This window comes from Geotrypetes seraphini, chromosome 2 (genome assembly GCF_902459505.1).
Source record: "Geotrypetes seraphini chromosome 2, aGeoSer1.1, whole genome shotgun sequence".
In the NCBI taxonomy this organism is placed as follows: Eukaryota; Metazoa; Chordata; class Amphibia; order Gymnophiona; family Dermophiidae; genus Geotrypetes; species Geotrypetes seraphini.
The window spans coordinates 432,233,911-432,257,216 of record NC_047085.1 but is presented as its reverse complement, the minus strand read 5'-3'; the positions used below and the strand labels follow the sequence as shown (position 1 = coordinate 432,257,216).

General features: G+C 41.6%; 1 protein-coding gene across 2 annotated transcripts in view; it reads right to left on the bottom strand.

The window, feature by feature from the left end:
- SLC39A12 (solute carrier family 39 member 12) overlaps positions 1–23,306 on the bottom strand; it is a 79,025-nt gene that overhangs the window by 53,306 nt on the left and 2,413 nt on the right. The window contains exons 1-3 of one of the 2 annotated variants that reach the window (XM_033931289.1): positions 12,924–13,016; positions 7,109–7,455; positions 3,341–3,625 (exon numbers count right to left, since the gene is read on the bottom strand). In XM_033931289.1, the coding sequence (XP_033787180.1) occupies positions 3,341–3,625; positions 7,109–7,393 (570 nt within the window). In that variant the 5' untranslated portion in view covers positions 7,394–7,455; positions 12,924–13,016. Of the gene's footprint in view, positions 1–3,340; positions 3,626–7,108; positions 7,456–12,923; positions 13,017–23,306 lie in introns of those variants that run through there. The other variant, XM_033931288.1, reaches the window with a different exon arrangement.

Sequence of the window (23,306 nt, the reverse complement as noted above, 5' to 3'; positions counted from 1 at the left end):
CCCTGGGCAAGTCACTTAATCCCCCATTGCCCTAGGTACAATAGATAGAGTGTGAACCCACCAGGACAGACAGGGAAAAATGCTTGAGTACCTGAATGTAAACCACTTAGGCTATAAGTGGTATATAAATACTAAAAATAAATAAATTAATAATAGAGATGACAGGCATGCAAATCTGCCTCATGCATATTAATTAGGTATAACTTGAAAACCTGACTGGCTGGGGGTCCCCCAGGATAGGTTTAAGAACCATTGCAGTAGCCCATTCATGTATTCCACAATCACCCCTCAAACAGTCCCTCCCAGCCATCCACCTTCCCTTAATTTCAAAAATGTAGGCTAAATAAATATTTCCCCATATTCCTATCACGTTTTTGTACCACCAAGCCTATGCTGGGAGGTGAGGAGGTAATTTTTAATAGCTTGTGCCAGGTAGATAACTTATTGGGAGTGACTAGGATCTTCATTATGTATAGATCCAGTGCTCTGTATGTTCAGGCATCTCCATACTGGCACTGGAAAGAGTTCCAATAGTGATGTGCCTGGAGGTAACATAATAAATGCTTGTATGACACATATCACCTGCGTGAACCTGTGCAAAGGAGGAAAACTGACCTTCTCCCACCAATTCCAAAGTGTCTCCAACCCTTCTGAGCCCTTTGTTGGAACAGAGAGTTCCCCATACCAGAAGGGAAATCTATATTGCCTCACTAGTAGCAAAAAGGGAGAAGCTTCTGGTGCTTTCTGATTTTCCTCCACCAATTCCAGTCCAGCAGGAGAGGTCTCATAAATTTTAATTTCAATATATGATTTGCTATTCTATTGGGCTGACAGTTGGTCACCCTATATGTAACTGTCATATCCCTTTTCAGAGCCATTGACTGTATTATAATGCATTTTGAACTGCCTAGTGCAGAGGTAGGTAATTCCGGTCCTCGAGAGCCTGAGCCAGGCCAGGTTTTCAGGATATCCACAATGAATATGTATGAGATGGATTTGCATGCACTGCCTCCTTGAGATGCAAATCTCTCTCATGCATATTTATTGTGGATATCCTGAAAATCTGACCTGGCTCTGGCTTTCGAGGACTGGAATTGCCTACCACTGGACTAGTGGTTACTGAACTTTTCTCTTTTCTTTCAAAAACTTTTGTCAAAATACAAGGGTTGATTCATAAGTCATGGCAACAATTTTTTTTTATAATGAGTCATAATGTTGTGTGATCGTGGCACCGAGGTACCCCCCTTTTCAAACCCAGCATGCACCCAAAAAGAGGGAGAAAAAGCCTCAGACTAATAAAGCAGTATAGAACCAAAAGGTACAAATCAAAACTGCTTTTGATACTTTCACTGGCAAAAAAGCTCCCTCACAGAACAGCTCAGGTTTAGAAAAGGGCAAAGTCACCCGGAGGCACGTTCAAGGACTTAGCTGCCAAAAGACGACTTGAGCTCCAACGCTGTCACATCTTCTCCAATCTTCCCAACAAGCGACCTTGTTTAACCAATGTTTGGCTCATCCGGGGAACAAACAATATAGCCTTGAAAAGTGCTTGTTATGATTATGGCTCATTTTTTATTTTTTGCTTACTACTACTTTTATAAGGGCACAGAAGTGAGTGCATCACTTCTTTTATCTATAGTGCTGCATTTACATAATGGGTGCACTACTTCTGTTTTTAGTAAGGCTGTTAGTGCCATCTCTAAAGTATTACTTACATTACATGACATTGATGTCTTCTATCCCACCAATACCTTTCAGTTCTAGGCAGTTTACAACAAGAAATTAGCTTGGGCATTCCCAGGGAGATTACAAGGTTGATAGCTATAGTATGCGTCGGGATCTGGGAAGGGTTGATACAGTTTTTTAGGATCATTTGACAAATTTCTTGAATAATATGGTATTCAGTTCTTTTCTGAATGTTTTGTAGTTGGGCGTCGTGATCAGCAGATTTGAGAGGTGGTGGTCTATTTTTGCTGCTGTGGTGGCTAGTAGACCGTCGTATATTTTTTTGCTTTGCAGCCTTTGATTGGGGGGGGGTGTGAGTAAAGTGTGCTTGAGTTCTCCTTATTCTGGATGTGTTTTTCCAGATTAGGCTGTTGTTCAGATAGCTTGGTCCATTTTCATTTAGGGCTTTGAATAGGGTGCAGTAGAATTTGTGTTGTATACTTATTTTATTTGTTTTGTAGACTCTATCACTTAGGTGATGTGATATATTCATACACCAAGTGGATATGTATTGATTATTCCACATCCTTTTATTATATATCTGGTTTTATATAGTCGTATGGTTGTCTCTGTTTTATATTTTACTTTTGGTGTTCTTACCTATTATATATTTGGTCTGTGGTAATATTTATTTAGTTATGCAATTAATGGTTTTAATCTTTTAATCTTTTTAGTTCTTATGATTTTATACTAACATTCCCCCCCCCCCCCCTTTTACTAAATTGTGATTATTAGCACAGGGAACCACAATGAATTCTCCGCGGAGCTCCCATCGCTCACAGGAACTCTATGAGCATTGGGAGCAGCGCGGCTGCCTATTGTGGTTTAGTAAAAGGAGGGGATTGTTTTTTTCAATATATATATATATATATATTAACAGTTCTTATAGCCCCTGATGCAGCCCCTGGAGGGGGGCAAAGCAGTTGATTTTACGTTTAGTTCCTTAATAAATATCTGTTTAAAGGACTCTACCAAGTTTTAACATGGGCCAAACTGGATCAGGGATTCCTGAGAAATGAGACCTCCTTCCCCAGAAAGTGGTCCAATGCATTTCTATGGAAGAAGGAACTTCAACTTCTGTAGCATAGAAGCTTTTATACAGTGAAATATAGCAGTTAGGAAATTTGTGGGGGGTGGGGGCAGACTGCCACGGGCACCATGTCAGTGGGGGCGCTGGCACCTCTCCCCCCTGCCCTACCACACCATACCATGCTTGTGCCATCTCTCCAACCCCTCCCCCCCCAGTACCTCTGTAGATCTTCGGTTGTGCAAGCAACTTCTGCCTGTTGCTCGCACCAGCCTGGTTCCCCCCTCTGAATTACTTCCGGGTCAAGGGGCCAGCTACAAAATAGGGATGCATTCTAATGGCAACATTAGCACATGGCCATTAATTGGAAACATGGAAAATTGGCCATTTTCTGGCTATGGATGCATTCTAATGACAACATTAGCACATGGCCATTAATTGGAAACATGGAAAATTGGCCATTTTCTGGCTATGGTAAAAATAGCCATAGTTAGTGGGAAAACCCACATAAGGGTTTGATTAGGCCACTTTTTGCCACAGCTTTGTAAAAGGAACTCTTTTTAAAAGAAAGCATTAAAAAAATGTTACCAGGCCTTCTTCAGAAATTGTAAAGTGATGCCTCATTCCTGCCAAGATATCTTCGGTTTCATTTTGGGAAAGGTAATGGCAGTCCTCTTCCTGCCTTAAGTTGAGTAAGCCATGAAGGTAAAAGTCATAATCCTTGTTACCGAGACTGATTGCAGTAGAGCAAAGATCTTTCTGATGAATGATGTAGTAAAGGAGAACAACACAAATTTTCTGCAACATTTCCTCACTGGGGTGCTCGTCTACTTGCCCTCCAACTTTCAATAACAAATCTTTTGAGTCTAGGCACTGTAAACACAATATACAAAGAACTTTTTTTAAAATGCCATTTAGAGAATAGCAATTAATTCAATGACAATTTGACTAATTTTACATTTTATTGATTTTCTGCTACAATTACAGGAATAATTTTCCTTCAAATATATAACCTATAGGCAACTTAGTTAATAAATATGAGGGGGGGTTTTTTGGGGGCGGGGTTTACCTGAAAAAATAGATATTGAAATATAATGTACATTAATATAAATAGCTGGTATCATGAATGATCATATCTATGCTTATTCAGTATTAAAAATGTATAGTCTGCTCCATTTACCATTTGGGGAAGTTAATGTACATAAGAGAAGAAAAACACTCAGTTGCCATATAATGCTAAGATATAGAAACTCACAAAATATATACCACCCAGAGCCTAATATAAAAGAAATCAAGAGCCATTACTATCAGCATCACTACTAAGAATTATGTAACAATGTTCAGCAATGAAATCGAACCATAATGCCATGCAATATGAAATAAATACATAACCTTTCATAATCATATGCTGTCTCTTTTGTATGACTATTGCATTTTCCCATATAAAAAATCAAGTATAATTAGAAGAAAACAGGTAAAAAACAGGTAAAAAAATATATACAGTATTAGAGTAGCAATGCATTAAAAGCTTAAAGAAAGTCAGATGGGTACAATAGATAAGGGAGCCCTGTGCTCACAAAAGGCAATTCTATAGCCTTAGGGGTCCTTTTACAAAGGCGAGGTAGCGGTTTAACACGCGGAATACCGCGCGTTAAACCGCCTGCCGCGCTGGTACCTAACGCTTCCATTGACGAGGCGTTAGGATTTTAGGCTGCCGCGGGGGTTAGCGCGTGATGAAATATCCGACGCACTAACCCCCATAGTGTGCCTTGATAAAAGGAGCCCTTAGTCTATGCTTCTCAAACCTGTCCTGGGAACCCCAGTTAGTCAGGTTTTCAGGATATATGCTATGAATACGCACAAGATAAATTTGCATATAAATATGCATGAGATAATTTTGCATACCGAGGAGGCGGCGCATGAAAATTGCGATATTCCCTGGGGATATCCTAAAAATCTGACAGGCTGAGATTCTCCCAGGACAGGTTTGGGAACTACTGATGTAGGTTAATGAATAGGTAATGCACATACAGTATATTATATACTATATTTAGAACAGTAGCCTTCATGGGCATATGTTCACACTTGAGCACTTAAAAGCTAGTACAGTGCCTAAACACTATTTTGCAAATGCCTGCTTAACTTAAGTAGCATGTATTTGCAAGTGTGGGGATACATAAGGGTGAATGAAACATAGGCAGGCCATAAGTGGGACACAGGACAAATTTTGTTCCATTTCTGTGATTTCATTTTCAGTCTTTACACTCATAAGTCCATTTTATTTGCATAATATCAGTTTTTATGTGGGTAAAATGTTACATGTGTTCCATCCTGACATATTTAGGCATGCACACTTGTTAGCTCTATGACTAACAAAGTGTGGGTATCTAAGGGCTCCTTTTACTAAGGTGCCCTAGCATTTTTAGCGCACGCACAAGATTAGCACACGCTATAATGCGCACTAGCTGAAAAATTACCACCTGCTTAAAAAGGAGGCGGTAGCGGCTAGTGTGCACTTTTCCACGCATTAAGGCCTTAACGCATCTTTGTAAAAAGAGCCCTAAATGTTAGGCACATTGATAGCTGGTTACAGTGGTACCTTGGTTTACGAGCATAATCCGTTCCAGGAGCATGCCCGTAATCCAAAACACTCGTTTATCAAAGCAAAGTTCCCCATAGGATATACTGCTGCCAGCGACCGACAAACATAACAGAACTGGGGCGCTGGAGCTCTTTTCCACAGCCGAACCAACCAACCAACCAACTGGGGCCTTGCAGCTTTAACTTCTTTTTCATTCGTTTTGTGCCGTGGGTGCCTACCTTCATGCCGGCTTTCTCCTCTTTCTTTCCGCAGTGGTCATTCAAAGCCGCGGGCAGCAGTTCCCACGTGCCCCTCGTGGCCAACCCCGAAGCCCTCCCTCTGAAATCGCAACGTCAGAGGGAATGTCTCCGGGCCAGCCATAGGAGGCATGCAGGAGCTGCCGCCGGCGGCCCTGAGCGAACACCACAGCAAGGAGGAGGGAGCCGGCAAGAAGGCAATCATCCAGGGGCGGCAGAGGGAACAAACGCATTGCCCTCGAGCGGGCTGCACAAGGCAGCAGGTTGGACACCCTAAAAGGCAAAACTGAAGTGGAGAATCAGAAAGAAAATCTGCAGTCGGTGTACGTGCATTGCAAGGTATGAAGAAGGGGATGCGGGATGTTTTATTTTGGGACACGCTCGTATAGCGCGTCAAGCTCAGTTTACGAGTCGCAGATTTTACAAATCTTTTGCTCGTCTTGCAAAACACTCGTAAACTGCGGTACTCGTAAACTGAGGTTTGACTGTATTCCATAATGCAATGCTTCTCAAATCTGTCCTTGAGGCACACCTAGTCCCACCAAGTTTTCAAGATACCCACAATGAATATGCACGAGCGATTTGCATGCACTGCTTCCTTGATATGTATATTCACTGTGGGTATTCTAAAAACATGATGCGATCCAACAATTTTGCTGTCACTGCCCCTTCTCTTTGGAACTCACTGCCTAATCATTTGCGCAGTGAATCCGTAATAAATCAATTCAAATCAAAATTAAAAACATTCTTGTTCCAGGATGCTTTTGGACAATAAAACTGTCCTTTTAAGGACTAAAACAAGCTTCATCGCTTTTTACCCTACCCTATTGTTTTTCCCTTTTATTGTGCTCTTTTTCTCATCCTTCCTCCCTACTGTTTGAAGTTAGTCCACACGTCTCGTTATGCGTCTTACTAATCTATGTTGGTATCGTTTAGTATCCCTAACTTTTAAATTGTTTTTATGTAATTTTTATATTGTACACCGTTTAGAAACCTAATTAAGTGGTTTAAAAATTTTTTAAATAAACTTGAAACTTGAAACTAGGTGTACCTCAAAGACTGGGTTGAGAAGCACTGCCATAATGGACGCTAAGCACCCAAATTTCTTGATAGAATAAGCTTCTACAAGGCGTCTTCCTAACACGTAATTGGAAATATTCAGTTATAAAACTGCCTCCAAAGCCCACATCTTGTAATTAGTTATTATTTACTAGTACGTACATTATGCTCTTACTCAATAAAGAGGACTGGAACCCTGTTCCATTTTTCTTAACTGAGCTATTCAGGTGACTGGCCTGCTTTGAACACACTAATTTTTTTATTTTTTATTTTTTCAAACCCCGGGAACCTCAGTCAAGAGCATCAAGAAGGCACCAATTGGGGCAGGTGGTGGCTTACCTTGCAGCAGACCCCCAGCTCGGTCTCAAGCTCCAACTATGAGCTTTTAACTACAGCAAATTTAATATATGCCAAGGATATATTTGGATGTCTGCCCTAGCAACATTCGACTGTACTTACCCGATAACAGATTCCCTGAATCTTATTAGTCCTTTCTGGGCATTCAGCCTTCTCCAATAATACCAAAAGAAGTTCCTCTGTGTGGTTCTCTTTTAAATCCGTGTTGTTGTGGGTTGCAAGAGTCTTTAAAAGTTCCAGCAGAGATCCTTTGTGCGTGTTGGTGTGCTCTTGGTGCCTTTCTGGCTGTGCTTTTGTGTCGACTAGGCCGAATAAAAAAACAAGTGCTGCTCCCAGAAACAGGATTCTCTTCCAATAAGACATGTTTTTAACCACATTCAATAACATGCAAACTTATCTGCTCTAGATTGTAGATACTGTATAGCAGTGTATATTGTTAGGCTTACAACCTAAAGAATATTCAAGACAAAAAAACTCAGATGAAATGGCAGCAGTTGGAAAAAAATAATTAACTGGTTGATTAAAGTTGATTTAGTATGACAATCAGTTTTTGAACAATAGAAAGATTATAAAGAAGATGTGGAAGGTAAGATGATTATGAATTCAAAGTTAATCAAATGGACTGTCATATATTTATTAGAATTTACTGCTTTTTTTAAAGAAATTTACTCAAGACTGTGTAGAGCATGTGAACCTGGACACAGACAATAAACAATTACAACAGTAAAAAAAATAAAATTCAAGTAGCAGTATAAATGAGGGCCATTTTCAACAGGATGTCTAAATCCAACTTTGGCTATTTCCTGCAAAACATTCAAAGTCAGAGGTAGAAAAATGGCCATTTTCAAATGGGACATCCAAATAATTTTTGTTTTTTCTAAAATCTCCTACTTGGACGTCTTGGTCACCAAAATGACTAGACCACCAGAATATCTAACTTTCCCCTTCCTTTACTGGGGCTGAGCAGAGCTGGAGAGTAGGGGGCCGAACAGGGCAGGTGAGTCGGGGCTGAGCAGGGTGGCAAGAGGAGAGCAGGTCATGGCAGAGAGCAGGAGAGCCGGGAAAGGCAGAGAGCAGGTCGCGGCAGAGAGCAGAGGCAGAGAGCGGGTTTATTTCAGGGCTGCAGGGCTGGCAAGACAGTCGGAAAGGAGGTGAGTGACTGGTCCTCAGTAGTCGCTTCTTGTTGATCGGCCAGACCAGTCGGTGTTCAAAATTTTTGTTTAGTGAATCGCATCCCTGCCTACTTTGCATGTCGTTTCCCTCATTTGCATGCATGGATCGGAATCGGATCAGTACACAAAAGGTTTGCTTAGTGAATCTAGCCCTTAGACTGAAACCAACAAAATATGTATTTTTCTCAAAAATATCATTTTTCTTTAACAAAATTCTTTAACAAACAAAATTCTATTAACAAAATTACCGTATTTGCCGGCGTATAAGACGACTTTTCAGTACCTTAAAATCCTCCCCAAAGTCGGGGGTCGTCTTATACGCCGGGTACTGTTTACATGCCCTTACTTTACATGCCCTAACATCTCCTTCCTTACCTCCTTACGGTGCTTACGGTACTAGTAAACCTGCCGGGACATCAGCGGGGCCATGGCGGGACATCAGTGTGACAAGGGTGCCATCTCCTTCATCTTGCGCAGCGGGAAGCAGCGGCGCTCTGGCCCCACCCCTTTTCTCTTTACTACGTCTCTCGCACATGCGGCCGTGTGTGGAGTCTAGCCCTTAAGGAAGTTGCGGGGGCGAACAGGAGGCTTTTGAAGGCTTTTAAAGGGAAACTGTCATGCCAGCAAACTTGCTAGGGACTTGCCCGGCACTTGCTCTCTCCCTCTATGTGTTATCTTCCTTCTATCATTGACAGTTTCAGTTTGGTTAACAGTTTAGAAAACAAATAGCATGGCAGCTCCCATGGGTTTATTGTTCTATTCAGCTTTAGTGAATTAATTAAAATTGTTGAAATAAATTCTGATGTTCTTTTAAGTTTTATTTGTTGTGCAGAAGGTGTGCGGAAGAAGGGGTAGTCTTATATGGCGAGTATATAACAAACTCTATATTTTAACTGTAAAAGTTGGGGGGTCGTCTTATACGCCCAGTCGTCTTATACGCCGGCAAATACGGTAGATAATTGAACAGCTAACACAAAATGTAGAGTTTTCAAAAACATTAGTGCATTTTTAAAGAAGATTTATCATGAAAATAAGTAGGGGAGATCTTTGTTGTACTGGCTCTTTTATAAATTACAAAGATATAGGGCCCAATATTTAAAAGTGATTTAAAGGGCAGGAAAGGAGCCAATCTGCTTAAGTTATTTATTTATATTCTGCTTATCCTACAATTCTATATGGATTACAAATTATTGAGGTACTCAAGCATTTTTCCCTCTCTGTCCTGGTGGGCTCACACTAAGTTTATTATCAGTTTTTTTGAGTTATTTGATATACATCATCTTAAAATTAGGCAGGAGGGGGAGAGTGCCGATGAGGTTAGTTCCCTATCTAGTGCTGTTGTATAGTTAATCACTGGCAACGCACGGGGATCTGAGGCCTCTCCTCTATAAAGAACTTTAAAATGTGTGATCAGTGGAGATAAGTCTGATATGAGAATACTTCATCACTGTTTCTAATTAAGAATTTGAAAATTGAACAAAAGGGAGGTATTTTTGTGGAATTAAGTGACTTGCACAGGGTCACAGGGAGCAGTGCGGGATTTGAACCCACAACCCCAGGGTGCTGAGGCTGTAGCTCTGACCACTGCACCACACACTCCCTACCAGGTGGCCACTAAATATCAGCACTAACTAACTATATCAAATCTGGGCTAGAGAGGGGCCTTCTTAGGGTGGAGTCAGGGAGAAGATATAGTGCTGGTAATATTCAGTGCTGATGTCCACCTCACTAGAGAGGCATGCAGGACCCATACACAGTACATAGTAGTCTTAACTTTGCCCATTTAGCTATGTGAGTGTCATCATTGAATACTGGGCACCAGAAATATGTGTTGTGCTTCCCGCTCCCTCTCACCTCCCCCCACCCCCGAAAATCCATCTGAGCTTCCTTCCGATACCCTCCACCCTCTCCTCAACCCCAGAACAACATCTGCTTCCCCTGAAGGATCTCCCCCCAGGCCTACCTCCTAAGTCCTGATGGTTCAGCAGAGAGAAAAAAAGGCAGGAATGATGCCCATTCACCTGTCCAATGTGGCTTCTTCTTAAAATGGTTGCCACAAGATAAGGAGGGGGATCCTGAGGGGGGCAGTTGCTTTTGTGGGGGCTCAGATGCTGTTCCAAGATGAGAAGCAAAGAGGGGGAATTGGGGTTGGGGTCAGGACCTGGCCAGATAGCCTTATATAGGTCCTGGCTAGTATTCAGCCAGAACCCACATACATTTTAGCAGGTGCTTTCTATCTTAACAGGCCTAGATTTTTAATGCTGATGTCCACACATGCTGATGTCCACCCGATAACTTAGCCAGTGACTGTTTAATAATTTTCTCCATCGCTGGCTGAATATTAACTGGATACTCTTTTGGGAGCCCTGTTACTAAACTGTGCTAATATTTCTAGCTACCATGACTTGACACGGAATACATCATACGGTAGCTGAAAATGTTACATTGCTCCCAGTAGGGGTGGAACCTGGATTTCCTAAGGCTGATCCAGCATTAAGGTGACAATTAAGAGAGTGTGCGGTACCTAACAAGAGGGCATTTACCACCTCTTATTTAGGAAGTGCTAAGCACTCCTAGGTTAACTGTCCATTAGTCAAGTAGCGCGCAGTAAGTGTAACGTGCCAATTGGCTAATGCTTCAACGTTCACTCTGTACTAATGTCATGTCCTTTGACAGAAAAATTCAGTACTGCTCAATTTAAGGTGCAGAAAGAAGCAAATGACCACAAACCCCCTTAACACGGTCATGTGGTAGCCTGTTTACCACACATTAAGGGTCAGATTCCATAAATAGTACCAATATCTGGATACTGGAAAAGATCAGCAGCAAGCATGATTCTGCAAAGGGTGCGTGGACTTTACGAAATAATGCTTAACGCTGATTTCCGCACCAGACTTACACCTGCTAAAACGTGGTGTAATTCCCAGTGGCCAGGTTAGATGCAGAGACCCCCTTATGCTATAACGCTGCACTGATTTTCTCAGAATGCCCCTGACCCACCCATGAACCTCTCATGGCTCCCTTTGGGGTTGATGCTATGGGATTTCAGTGCCCAGGGTTATAGAAAAGTGTGCAGAGAGATACATGTGAAAATCCACATTGTTGCCCAGTCTAATGCAACTCCTGGGACATAACAATGAACCAACAATGACCTACTTGAACTTTTAACTATGTATTTGTAACTACAACCTAATTGTATTAATAACTATACTGATCTACCTGTATTAGCAACTCTATTAAATGTCCATGTCAAACTGTCCATTGTGACTCCCTGGGTAACTGACCCAGTCTCTTGTAATGTAATTCAACCTTGAACTGAATAAGTACAGGCAGAATAGAAAACTGTTTAACATAACATACTGTAACATATTAATTGGCTTATTAAACCATTTATTTGTGTTCACATCTTTGATCTGCACTGAAATTTTGACATCCAAATTTTGACTCCTTATATGGAATCTGGGGATACGTGCTTAACTCCCTTTAGTAAAAGAGCCCCTTATTTTTCAAATGTATGGCATATTAAAGAAACAACCCAGGGCAGTCCAAATATCAGACAGCTGCGGTCTATCAGACGAGTAGAGGGTGAAAATCAAAACGGTTTACTAGGTTTTCCTTTGTTTCCTCCCTTTGATCTCCTTCTGACTTTCTGTCTTCCTTACTGGATGTATAGGTTTCACTTCAAACTCTATAGGCTCCTTTTGCGATAGCGTTCTTAGCACACGCAGAATTTTAGCACGCGCTAAACCCGCGCTACATGGCTAGAACTAACGCCAGCTCAATGTTGGCGTTAGGGTCTAGCGCATGCACTAAAACCGCTATCGCAGCTTAGTAAAAGGAGCCCTATATTTCTGGGAATAACTTAAACTTTTTGGGCTCCTTTTACTATGGTGCGCTAGTGTTTTTAAGCGTGCGATAAAGATTAGCATGCGCAAACCATGCGCTAAATAAAAAATACTAACGCAAGCTCTATGGAGGCATTAGCATTTAGCACATGCGGCATTATAGTGTGCGCTAAGCGCACTACCCTTTTTTTAAAAAAAAATTTTTTTATTATAAATAATTATTAAATAATATAGTGAAGTGTTCAGACCCACAACCAAATAGCCAGGTGAATCAACAACCATGCTGGCTGCCGTTGGGACCATCATAGTGTTTCACTGTCCCAAACCGCCCTTTATTTGTTATATATGAAATTCTGTATAAAAATATAATCCCATTTCACTTATCTGAATTTTGTGGCGGCATGTGCTGTCTCAGCAACCTCGCTGGTAAAATAAATATAAGTGTGAGTGATTTCCTAATGTTAATATTGCTGCGGTCCTGTTGTGGGTCTGGGCACTTCACTATATTATTTAATATATATTTGATTTATTTCAACAAATTCTGTGATTAAAATAGAATAATAGGTTTTACTTCAACCAATCGACAGACAAAGCTGAATATGACTTAAGAAAAATGCTACAAGTTATGAAAGTAACAATATAGTCTCCATAAGAACATAAAGATCTGTCTTGTTTTCTTCAGCAATAACGATGAAATAACATACAGTAAATGAATGATGTCCATTTAATTAGCATTCACCACTCACACGCTTCACAGAAAATCGGGGCTGTGAAGCCATTTTACAAGAAACTGGCTGAGCTTTCTTGTTTCAGCAAGAAAAAACAGGATTTTGATCACTAAAATCCACATAAATAGTATGCAAACAGAATACTGCAGCCTTTAATACTTACAGATCTTACCTTATTTCACAAGCATGCTTATTACTTCTTTTGGAATGCTCTGTCCGAGAAGTGCCTAGCTGATAGAAAGTCTGTAGGTTTTGGAATTCCTTCACGGTGCTCCAGAAGTTGAAAAGGATTAGTTATTTTTCTGCCTCTTACAAGTTCACAGTTGCTATGGAGAGAGCTGCCCTTAAGGTAACAATGGAAGTGGAACAGATCTGGATACTATTCTCATTGGAAATCATTAGGAAAGTGCCAATCGATATAGATCCCTAGTGGCTGTAATAAGTGTAGATATCTTTCACCAGTTATCACATGAATGCTTCCTGCTTATTCTGCTAGATTATTTCAGTTGTTAGTGGTTGAAAAATAAAAAGTCCAGAGCTGACGCTAAAATAGAGTGGATTCGTTTGTGCTAGATCCGAGTCCTATTTCACCTTAGCAAGGAGGAGTTTAGATAACTGGAGTGAACTGGGATGGAAGACTAATTGGGATAACTCAATTCTGAAGCATTTTAAGATGGACTTAGGATCTGAATACTTCATATACGGATTATGGTTTCCACCCTGATTTGACTTACACCTTTTAAGACACTGTGTGGAAATATGTTCATATTGGTGAAGATTATGTTTAAATTCACTTTCTGCCTGGCTGCAGGCAAACCAACTAATTCTTAATCCTGCAAAGTCTCTTGCTTGTTACTTAGAAACATGACTGCTGATAAAGGCCAAATGGCTCATCCAGTCTGCCCATCTGTAGCATCCAATATCTCTTCCTTTCCCTAAGAGATCCCTTGTGCCTGCCCAATGCTTTCTTAAATTCAGACAGTCTTTCTCTCCACCACCACCTCTACTGAGAGACTATTCCATGTATCTACCACCCTTTCTGTAAAAAAGTATTTCCTTAAATTACTCCGGAGCTTATCACTTCTTAACTTCATCCTATGCCCTCTCATTGCAAAGTTTCCTTTCAAATTAAAGAGACTCGACTCATGTGCATTTACATTACATAGGTATTTAAACATTTCTCACAAGAAAAAAACCCAGAGTAATAACTAAATCAAAAAATTCAGAAGTTATATATATTACTCGCCAGAGGTGGGCTAAACACTCCCGATAAGCATTTCACATAAAAGGTGGAGAAAAAGCTTTTTCTCCACCTTTTATGTAAAATGCTTATCGGGAGTGTTTAGACCCACCTCTGGCGAGTAATATATATAACTTCTGAATTTTTTGATTTAAACATATCTCCCATCTCCTGCCTTTCCTCCAAAGTATACAGATTGAGATATTTAAGTCTGTCCCCGTACGCCTTATGATGAAGATCACGCACCATTTTATTAGCCTTCCTCTGGACCGACTCCATCCTTTTTATATCTTTTTGAAGGTGCGGCCTCCAGAATTGAACACAATATTCTAAATGAGGTCTCACCAAAGTCGTATACTGTATAGGGGCATCAATACCTCCTTTTTCCTACTGGCCGTAACTCTCTCTATGCACCCTAGCATCCTTCTAGCTTTCGTGGTCACATTTTCCAACTTGTATGAGCACTTTAAGATCATCACATACAATCACACCCAAGTCCCGCTCTTCTGTTGTGCACATAAATTCTTCACCCCTAAACTGTACCATTCCCTCGGGTTTTTGCAGCCCAAATGCATGACCTTACATTTCTTAGCATTAAATTTTAGCTGGCAAATTTCAGACTATTCTTAAAGCTTCGCCAGGTCTTTTTCATGTTATTCACACAATCAAGTTATTCTTCACCCCCTAAACTGTATCAATCCCTCAAATGTTTGCGCTCAAATGCATGACCTTGCATTTCTTAGTATTAAATCTTAGCTGCCAAATTTCAGACCCTTTCTCAAGCGTCTCTAGGTCATTCCTCATGTTATCCACACCATTGAAAAGTATTGTATATATATTTTTTTACAATAAATGTTTGTTTCCTGCTTCTGGATATAGCATTTTATCCCACTTTTTTTTTTTTTATTCATTTCTTTTTTTTTTAAGTTCAAAACTGTTTATTAAGTTTTCACAGTACATTATAGAATGAAAAATGGTGAATGTAATACAATACAATTCAGGATGCGAAACACCGTTATACATAGGCAATATACTTTGCATTTGCATGCTTCTGTAAATCTGCTTGCTCACATTCCTTAATACTTAATACTTATGTTTCTCAGTTATGCATCCAAGCCATGAGCACTCTGATTGTACTTATTGCTTTCGCTCATTATACCAGAATACATCCAGTATATTCCTTTCTGTTTTTGGTGTGGCTATTCTTTTTCCTTTTTTTTTTTCTACTCATTTTGAATAGCCAGGCAGTGGTGCTAATAATCTGCCTTGTGGCTAATATTGAAAGTTTCAGACCAAATGTCTGAATCAGGTCATAACATTACCAACCAGTGCAGCATATACTCTACAGCAGGGTTGCCTAAGTCCGGTCCTTGAGATCTACTGGCAGGCCAGGTTTTCTGGATATCCACAATGAATATGCATGAGAGATATTTGCCTGCACTGCCTTTTTGGTATGCAAATCTTTCTCTCATGCATATTCATTGTGGATATCCAGAAAACCTGGCCTGCCAATAGATCTCGAGGACCGGACTTGGGCAGCCCTGCTCTACAGACATTACATTACATTAGAGATTTCTATTCCGCCATTACCTTGCGGTTCAAGGTGGATTACAAAAGAGTTATAGAAGGAGGGTTACAAAGTAGGATCACAGGTCATTTCTTGTGAAGATAAAGAGCAGATCAGATATTTCACTGAGGAGATGTGTAACATACAATAGTTTAGGAAAATTTAAAGGTTGAATCAATAATATCTGAAAAATATATAGCTTGTAGCCAAAATAAAACTATTCAACCAAGGAAAGATTCTGGGCTGGTCTGATAGGACTAAAGGAAAGAATATTATATTAGGTAAGACATAATTTTCCCTTCCCTAGAATCCTATCAATCGCCTGTTCAAGCTACTATATCTGCATCTATAACACCAGCCACCACAGCATCTGTATAACATCTGTCACTGCATCCACCAGTATTACACTAGTTGCCATAGTGCCTCTATGACACCAGATACCATGGCCACCCGCATGGCACTACCTGCCTCAACTGACTATATATATGGCACCAGATACCACAGATTTCTATATGGATACAGCTGCATACACATTTCTATACCTCCTGTTCCAGTGGTAGCCTAGGTGCCTCCAGTTTTGACAGTCATATCTATAGCTCCAGCTACCATAGCTACATGTATTAACATCTCAGTGGAATTTGCTTATGGTGCTTGGTTGCATCAGTAGACCGTCTCCTCTGGTTCTGGTGGCTGATTATGTGCTCAGAGAAAACAGGAAATTCATCCTTCCTGAATTGTGGAAGCAAAGAAACAAACAAAGAAGGGGGTCATAGTATTGCCCTTGGCCACTACATGTCATTCTCTATGCTCGATCTCCTTTATTAGATAATATGACCCTGACTCGACACAATCATGTTTCGGCCTAAAAAGGCCTGCCTCAGGAGTTTGATTTTTGTGGACTGAGGAGAATGATATTTAGGGATTTACAAACATGTGACACTTCTCTTTTAGTCTTTAAAAAGACTTGTATTTGTCCGCCTGTTGGCAAAAGAAAGACAGTTTGCTTTACCTCAAACTGTCTTTCTTTTGCCAACAGGCGGACAAATACAAGTCTTTTTAAAGACTAAAAAAGAAGTGTCACATGTTTGTAAATCCCTAAATATCTTTCTCCTCAGTCCACAAAAATCAAACTCCTTGGAAACCGATTTGTGGAGTCCCACAGGGTTCACCTCTATCTCCTATTCTCTTCAACATCTATATGTCCTCCCTGAAACTCCTCCATCTATCCCACCTGGAAACTCTTTACACTTATGCTGATGACATCCTTGTCCTCCTCGAGACCAACTCGAACCTCACTAACCTCTCTGAGAACATATCCTCATGCATAATGAACCTCCAATCCTGGGCCCTCACAGTACAAATGTAATGTAATGTAATGTAATTTATTTCTTATATACCGCTACATCCGTTAGGTTCTAAGCGGTTTACAGAAAATATACATTAAGATTAGAAATAAGAAAGGTACTTGAAAAATTCCCTTACTGTCCCGAAGGCTCACAATCTAACTAAAGTACCTGGAGGGTAATAGAGAAGTGAAAAGTAGAGTTAGAGGAAAAATAAAAATAAAATAAACATTTTAACAAGACAGCATTGATCTAAATACTTTGGAAGGTAGAAGAGAGGAGAGAAAGGAATAGAAGCATGATGAAGTGATGAAGTGGAGCAAGTAAGTTTAGGAGGAGCGATTGATGTTTCCAGAAAGGGCTTCTTCAGGGAAGAGACTTGGCCGACAGTCCCAGGATGCCTATGTCTCCTCCCCTGAGATGTTCTCCCATCCATGCATTCCCTCCCAGACACACTGCCCGTGCCCCAGCCGCTCCAAGGAGGCTGCCCCAGATGAGGCCCACGGTGAATGCAGGATTCTCTCCTCTGCGGGAAAGCCGCCCGGAGCCAACAGTCGATCTTCTTAGCGGATTGCAGGGGGGGAAGAGTTAACACTCTTGGTAGTATCGGGTCTGTGTGCTCTCGGTGGTTGTGGCTGGTCTCGTTGCTGCTTAGGTGTAAAAGCAGTTGATCTCCACTGCTGCTGATATTTAAAAGCAGGCAGATTGATCTCTCCAATGGACTGCAGGGGGAGGAGTTCACACTCTGGCAGGATCGGGTCTGTGGGCTCTTGGTGGTTGTGGTAGGTCTCGCTGCTCCTTGAATGAAACTGAATGAGTCCAAAACAAAACTACTTTGGCTCAGCCCAAAATTAGATCAGCTACCCACCCTCATCCCACTGTTCTCTGGCACCACACTGCAGCTTGAGTTCTCAAGCAAAATTCTGGGCATCATCATTGACTCTACACTGTCCTTCAACAACCATCTTAACTCCTTGGTAAAAAAAATGCTGTTTCAGCCTTCACATGCTGAGGAAAGTGAAATCCTGCTTCCATCAACAACACTTTGCTGTCCTCATACAATCCATCATCCTCTCCAGACTGGACTATTGTAACTCCATCTACTTAAGCCTAACAAAGAAAAGCCTTCAAAGACTTCAGCGGATTCAGAATACCGCGGCTAAGCTAATTTTCGCAAAAAGTAAATTTGACCATGTCTCCCCGCTCCTATCTAAGCTTCATTGGCTTCCAGTAATCTCTGGGGTTCACTTTAAATGCACCTGCCTAACTTTCAAGATCCTACATGGCATCCTTCCTCCCTTTTTTCCACTATCTTGGAATTCCTCGAATTCTAATACCACCAGATCCACCCAAAAATTCAAACTATCCTTCCCCTCATTAAAAGGCATATCCTATGCAGGAAAACTAGGGACATCCCTCTCCTTCAGAATCACAGAGCTCTGGAATAACCTTACTACTCCACTTCGGAATCTGGGCTCGCTCCAACTTTTCTGAAAACATCTGAAAACTTGGCTATTCTCAAAAATATAATACTTCCTCCCTCTTTGGTATACTATGTCCCTCTAAACATTCTCTATACTAAGTCCTGAAACCCTTCATTGGAGTTCCTTCTCTATACCAATTCCTGTAAACCGTGCTGGGCTCTACGATTGTGGAGAGGATGCGGTATACAAACTTAAGGTTTAGTTTAGAAATTTTTTTTCTACCTTTGTTGTCTGGTTTCTGCTTTCCTCATCTTCTCATTCAATTCCTTCCATCCACTATCTGTCTTTTCTCTGCATCTTCCATTTGCTCTGTTACTGTGCCTCTCCCTTCTTTCCCCCCCTCGGTCTGGCACCCATCTTCTTCTCTTCGCTCCCCCATAGTCTGGCATTTCTGTCTTCTTCCCTTCCAGCGTCTTCTCCCCACTCTGTTCCCCATTTCCTTTTAGCATCTTCTCCCTACTCTCTGTTCCCAATTTCCCTTCAGTGTCTTCTCCCCACTCTGTCTTCCACATTTCCCTTCAGTGTTTTCTCCCCACTATCTGTTCCCCATTTCCTTTCAGCGACTTCTCCCCACTGTCTTCCACATTTCCCTTCAGCGTCTTCTCCCCACTGTCTTCCACATTTCCTTTCAGCGTCTTCTCCCCACTCTGTTTTCCCCATTCCCCTTCAGTGTCTTCTCCCCACTATCTGTTCCCCATTTCCTTTCAACATCTGTTCCTCTCCACCCCCTTTAGCATCCGTTCCTTTCCTTCCCACCACCCTTCCCTCTCGCCACCTCACCACCTTTCAGCACCCCTCACGTGGTCCAAGCATCTCTCTCCCTCCCCCTTACCTTCGCAGTGCATTTTAAGTTTAGAGTAACTTGTTCAAGCTGCCGGAGCCTGCAAGCAGTCGCATGCGTCTGTGGGCGGAAGCTTGTCCTCTGATGCTTCCTTAACTGCGAGGTCTAGGCCACGGGGCGGTGGATGGCCTTGTCCCCGTACCTGCAGTGAGCACTTCCCCCCCCATTTTGGCGGGTAACAACCACCGTATCATTCTCTAATCGAGCACCAACTAGTCACCTTCTTTGTTTGTTTCTTTGCCTTCAGCGGATTATGTGCTGTATCTGCTCTGCACAACTATTTATTACAGTTTTTCTGGGCGCCCGTATGGCTCAGGCTATATAAACTACATACTTTGTGCAATTCTACAGTCTAGCTGTTTTACACAACCAACTGAATAGTACTGGCATTAGCCACCACTGTTATACAACTTTAGGAAGACTTTGATATTATGATTTTATTCTTGATTGTCCTCTCTGAGTGTCTCATGTTCCATGCCATGTCTCAGACCCTTATACTCTCTTTATGGTCTTATAATGACATTTGGATTTTCATTATCAGAATGGGTCCTTCTTTGACAGCAGGTCAGTCAACAACCATTCTATTTAGAACCCACTGGTTTCCCTTCCTTGCTCTCAGAAAAGGATGATTTTTCAATTTGCTTCTGAATTTTCTTGGTTGTAACATGTATACAAGAAAGCACAATGGTTTTTCAGCTCCTTGTAGCTTTCTTCATACATTCCCTTCTCTGGATATTGTGACAGGGAAGCTCCTGTCACCAGTTTAAACCCGGTTTTAAACCCTGCCATGCAAAGGGCTGCCCCTATTCCTAAGCCCAGGAAGCTACCCATTAACCCTGTTCCTATTACAAAGAGCCAACAGGCAGGGCAAGGCAGAGAGAGAAGGACAGAAACCACAATATCTGATTTAGGGCACTATAATCCCTTTTATAATTCCTTGGGCAGTTCTCCAGTAAAGCCTCTGGTAAAGAAAACTAGCCCAGGAAGGGTTAAGGAAAGGGGCAGAGCTGACAGGCAAGACAAACCCAGAGGGAGAGTGGGAAGGAGCCTGCAGCATAAAACCAACACACCTGGGAACACTCGGGGGAACTCAGGAACTGCAAGAGAGAGACCTGCCGTGCAGAGCAGGAAGGAAACAGCTAGGAGTTTTCTTTCACAGTCCAGGGCTAAAGAACAGGCTGTCCTACAGCCCTCACGAATTAATAAACTTCTGGCTCCCAGGCAGAAGCTCAAGGGAGGAGAAAGGCTTCCAGAGCAGGGCTGGCCGGTAGCTGCCCCTGAAGGGAATTCCTATCCAGCCTCAGAGAGCGGGGAGTCCCTAATGGAGATAGAGATAGTGGTCTCTGAAGGAAGTGAAATAGAGTGCAGTCTGGCAGCCTGGGATCTCCTATCTAACTACAGTCAATAAGGTAATGAATGGGGGAGGGAATCTTTCTGTGCAGCGTTCTTTCTCCCTTAGGCAGGACTGTAAGGGAGTATGAATGTGTCAATTAGAGCCTGAGAGATAGGCCTTGCAGAGTGAAGGAGGTGGGAACCCTAATTAACCTCCGAGAAAAGCCTGAACGGAAATTCAGTGACCTGATGTTACATAGCCCTGAATAGGGGAACTTTTGGGTGGGGACTTAAACCAGTCAGAAAAGGGTGGATGGTTCCCCAGCCCCTACCCCAGGAGCATAAGGGTAGTGGGGGGCACTGTACTTCAGGTGGGTCAGGTGGGAAAAGCTTCCTGAAGTATCCACAGGCACAATTGGTGAAACTGAAGAAAAAAAACGTTTTTGTTTATTTTTGGTTTATCTGCCTGAACAGCAGTCTGGACTCTCTTATAAAGGAGAAGCATTGCTGAGGTATTATTTGTTTCCAGTCCACTCAGCCAAGAGGGACTATTTGAGACCCAGTGCCTTGAACTGGGGATAATAAAAAGAAAAATCTGAACTTTACCAAGTGAACAGTGTATGCTATTTTCTACTGGGATTATCTAGCAGGAGTCCTCCAGGGAGCGCTCCGTCCTGCGCCTGGGGCGGGAGCCGGGTTGCCAGCGCTAGGCTTATCCCTGTCCCCGCCACAATATTCAACTATTCCAGGACTTCTATTGTAGTTACAATACTCCCTTTATAGTTGTGCTTTAGTTTTAGGCTCGGATCACTTCATAGCATTTCACTATATTATTACAATATGGTTAAGAGATATATTTTTATAATTGATATTGTGCACTCTGTGATATAGTAAGGTATACTTATATTCCAACTTAAAGATGTACCTTTTTAAGGACGCCTTTGATAAATAAACGCTAGACTTCAAGAAGAAGGAAGAGCGTATCCCCTTCCTCCTGTGTTGACCTTTTTATGTCTCTCTCTCCTATTACAAATTATATTTCTCCCCTAATCCTTTTGTCTCCTTTATGTCTGTTAAGTCTTATTGTACAATGTCTTCCCATTGATTTTAATAGTTATGACTTTGTGCACCACTTAGACAAATTTTTTTAAGCAGTATATCAAATTTTAAATAAAACTGGGAAACTTGGAATAAAACCCTAGCATTATTCCATAAAGTTATACACACTGGTACCCCTCCTTATCTTTAGTCTCAAATTATATCCTACACTCCTTCACAGGCCCTTCGATCTCCTTTCTCTTTAAACAGAGCCCTCATACCTTCATTTCAAAAGAACTTTGAAGCCTCACCTCTCTTTAGTCTTTCCCAGGATGGTGGGGTGATCGTGGCTGATCAGTATCCTTTTCTCTCCCTTTTTATCTCTTTTCTGATTTTTCTCTATTCTATCCATTTTGTAGCTCCTTCCGTTTCTGGATTATTGAGTTTTGTTGTTAATCACTTCTTTTGTTAGAGAAAGGTGGTATATTGAGTATGTAATAAACAAACATGACATTAAATTATAGCATTAAGTACAGAGACCAACAGTAGTGTTGATGCTGCTGGTAACAACTGATAAGTGTGTGCTCATAGGAGTTTGTGGAGGCGCCTTCTGGCTGTTCAGTGAAAGATCCTTAACCTTTTCCCCTCTGCCTCTCCCCTTTTCCTATCAGCATATATTTTTCTCCTTAGCCTCTAGCATTTTCTCTCTGCCTCTACCTTCTCTCTTCTCTTACCCTCAGCATAACCACCATCTCCTTCCCCATTTTCTCACCGGTTTTTGTCCTCCAAGGCTGGCCAGGCAACTTATTTTTCGAACACCATCTGTGGCATCGAAGGAGCCAACTCTGTGGGTGCCAGTGGGTGCTGAGCATCCACAATGTTGAGCAAACTCTTTTATTTCATCAAGGGAATTTATATTGTGTTTGCCCCCTACCCCCAATTAGAGAATGACACAGTGACGAAATTCATCACCGTTCATAACCGCGGGAAACCATTTTCATGTCACTCTTTAAGGAAACAGGGAAGAATCAGAGTATGAATGGCCACAACCACTGACCCTCAAGCTTTGCTTTGAATAATGCTGGTATAGAAGGACTGAGGTTGAAACAGACACTACAGAATGACAGTCTCTGGTATCCAGAGCAGATATTGTGATGTCATAATACCTCATTCCACCAGTGCCTAAGAACCAATCACATCAGTGATGTCACAATGGTTTCATTATCCTTGGCTCACATAAGCACAGCCACTGACCCGCAAGCTTTGCTTTGAAGAATGCTGGTGTAGAAGGACTGAGGTTGAAATAGACACTAGAAAATGACATGGGTTTATTTCCCGCAGTTATCCGCGGGGACGGGAACGGTGATGAATTTTGTCACCATGCCATTCTCTACCCCCAATCATTTCAAAATGTTTGTGCTATGTGTGGCACTCAAATATTCTTTAATCCTGTCCTAGCCTGCAGCTGTTTCTCTCGCTGAAAGCATTTGCTCTCCCTCATGTACTTAAAAATGACCCTTGATTTCTCAGCATTTAAGGAGGGAGGTGAGGGATTCCAAACAAGGACACAGGACTTGCTGTGTCTGATTTGATAATCTGCTAGGAAAACAAACAAAGTAAAAGCAAATATAAAACATAGTGAAATTAATAGATAAAAGGTGTTGTGGACCAGATAAATTTGTTCCATGTGTTCAATTCAGTCCACAGACC